General features: G+C 55.7%; 1 protein-coding gene across 1 annotated transcript in view; it reads left to right on the plus strand.

Annotated features, from left to right (window-relative positions):
• The first annotated feature begins 526 nt into the window (after window positions 1-526).
• LOC115404682 (formin-like protein 20) overlaps window positions 527-1,334 on the plus strand; it is a 49,139-nt gene continuing 48,331 nt past the window's right edge. Inside the window, 2 exon segments of the mRNA XM_030114084.1 lie at window positions 527-587; window positions 1,296-1,334. The exon segment at window positions 1,296-1,334 is cut by the window's right edge and continues 143 nt beyond it. Coding sequence (XP_029969944.1) covers window positions 527-587; window positions 1,296-1,334 — 100 coding nt within the window.

Below are 1,334 nucleotides of genomic sequence, written 5' to 3' on the forward strand. Positions count from 1 at the left end.
GTCCTCTTAGTCCACGTAAGGAGACCGGTTCCCTGAGCTGGACTGGCTCATCAGAGAGACGACCAGCTGACTGAGGGACGAGGCCCGGTGTCTCACTCCTCTGTTTTAACGGAGCTGCAGACGAGTCCAGATTCAGCCTCGGCGGCTCGCTGCTCCGGCAGGACAGCAGGAACTTAAAAAAAAGAAATCCAGTCGGTCCAACCTCGATAGAAGCTCACACTTCCCTCATCAGAACCGTCTGGGCTTCTGTCCAAACCCGGTCCCAGCTCTGGGCTTCTTGGATTCATCATCGTCTGATTGTCAGCAGGTCCTGGTCCAGTCCAGACTGCTGGAGCAGTCACTATGTCAGACAAAGCTGATTCTCATCATGATCAAAGTCTATCGTCTCCTCTCCGTCTCAACAGGACGCACGGCGGACAGTCTTCACTGCCAGACGCCCTCAGTACCTTCAGGAGGACGACTTGGTCTCTGTTTCAGCCCTGTGGTGGACTGGGGACATGTCCAGGTCCGAGCTGCCTCCGGAGACATGATCCAGACCTCCAGACCCGAGGCAGGCGGATACAGGAGATGGACGAATGTTCTAGAAGGTAAAATCCCATCAAGAATCTAGAACATTGAGAGTCTGAGGACACATGGCTGGAGGACAGAGTCACATCTAGAGGACGACTCCTGTCTTCTACAGCGTCTAGAGGACGACTCCTGTCTTCTACAGCGTCTAGAGGACGACTCCTGTCTTCTACGGCGTCTAGAGGACGACTCCTGATCTCCGGATCTCCAGCTGTTTAACAGAATTTCTCCTGATCTCCAATCAGAAATGATGATTTTCTGTTTTCCTTCAGTGGTTCGTGATAAAGCAGGACTAGTGAAATTCCTTTTGATGACCTCTGACCTCCTGCTGTGATTTCAGGCAGAAATACTGCAGTGAGGAGGAAGAAGCTGCAGGCTGTGCCCACCGTTTGCTGACGGCACTGATGGATATTTCAGAAAGCGGCCGGAGACGGTTGCCGTGACAACAGAGCTGTTATTGAATGCCGTGGAGAAAGGTCACGGTGCGAGCGGCGCCCGGCAGATCGGCACACAGTGTTCTCATTCACACAGCCGGCGCTCCGAGGACGGCGTGACGGCGGCATTAGCATGCACCGTGCTCCGCCTCCCTCCTGCCTCTGAGCCCCCGGACTCAGACCTGGAGTCAGACCGCAGACCGTCACACGAAGACCAGGAGCTGTGTGCAGCAGGCAGCCGGTCCCTCGTCCTCTGAGTCTTCTGAGCTGCTCAGGGATCCACTGGCCCTGAAGCCGGACTGGAGCTGGTCCTGGAGCTGGTCCTGGAGCTGG

Source organism: Salarias fasciatus, chromosome 17, assembly GCF_902148845.1.
Source record: "Salarias fasciatus chromosome 17, fSalaFa1.1, whole genome shotgun sequence".
NCBI classification, from domain to species: Eukaryota; Metazoa; Chordata; class Actinopteri; order Blenniiformes; family Blenniidae; genus Salarias; species Salarias fasciatus.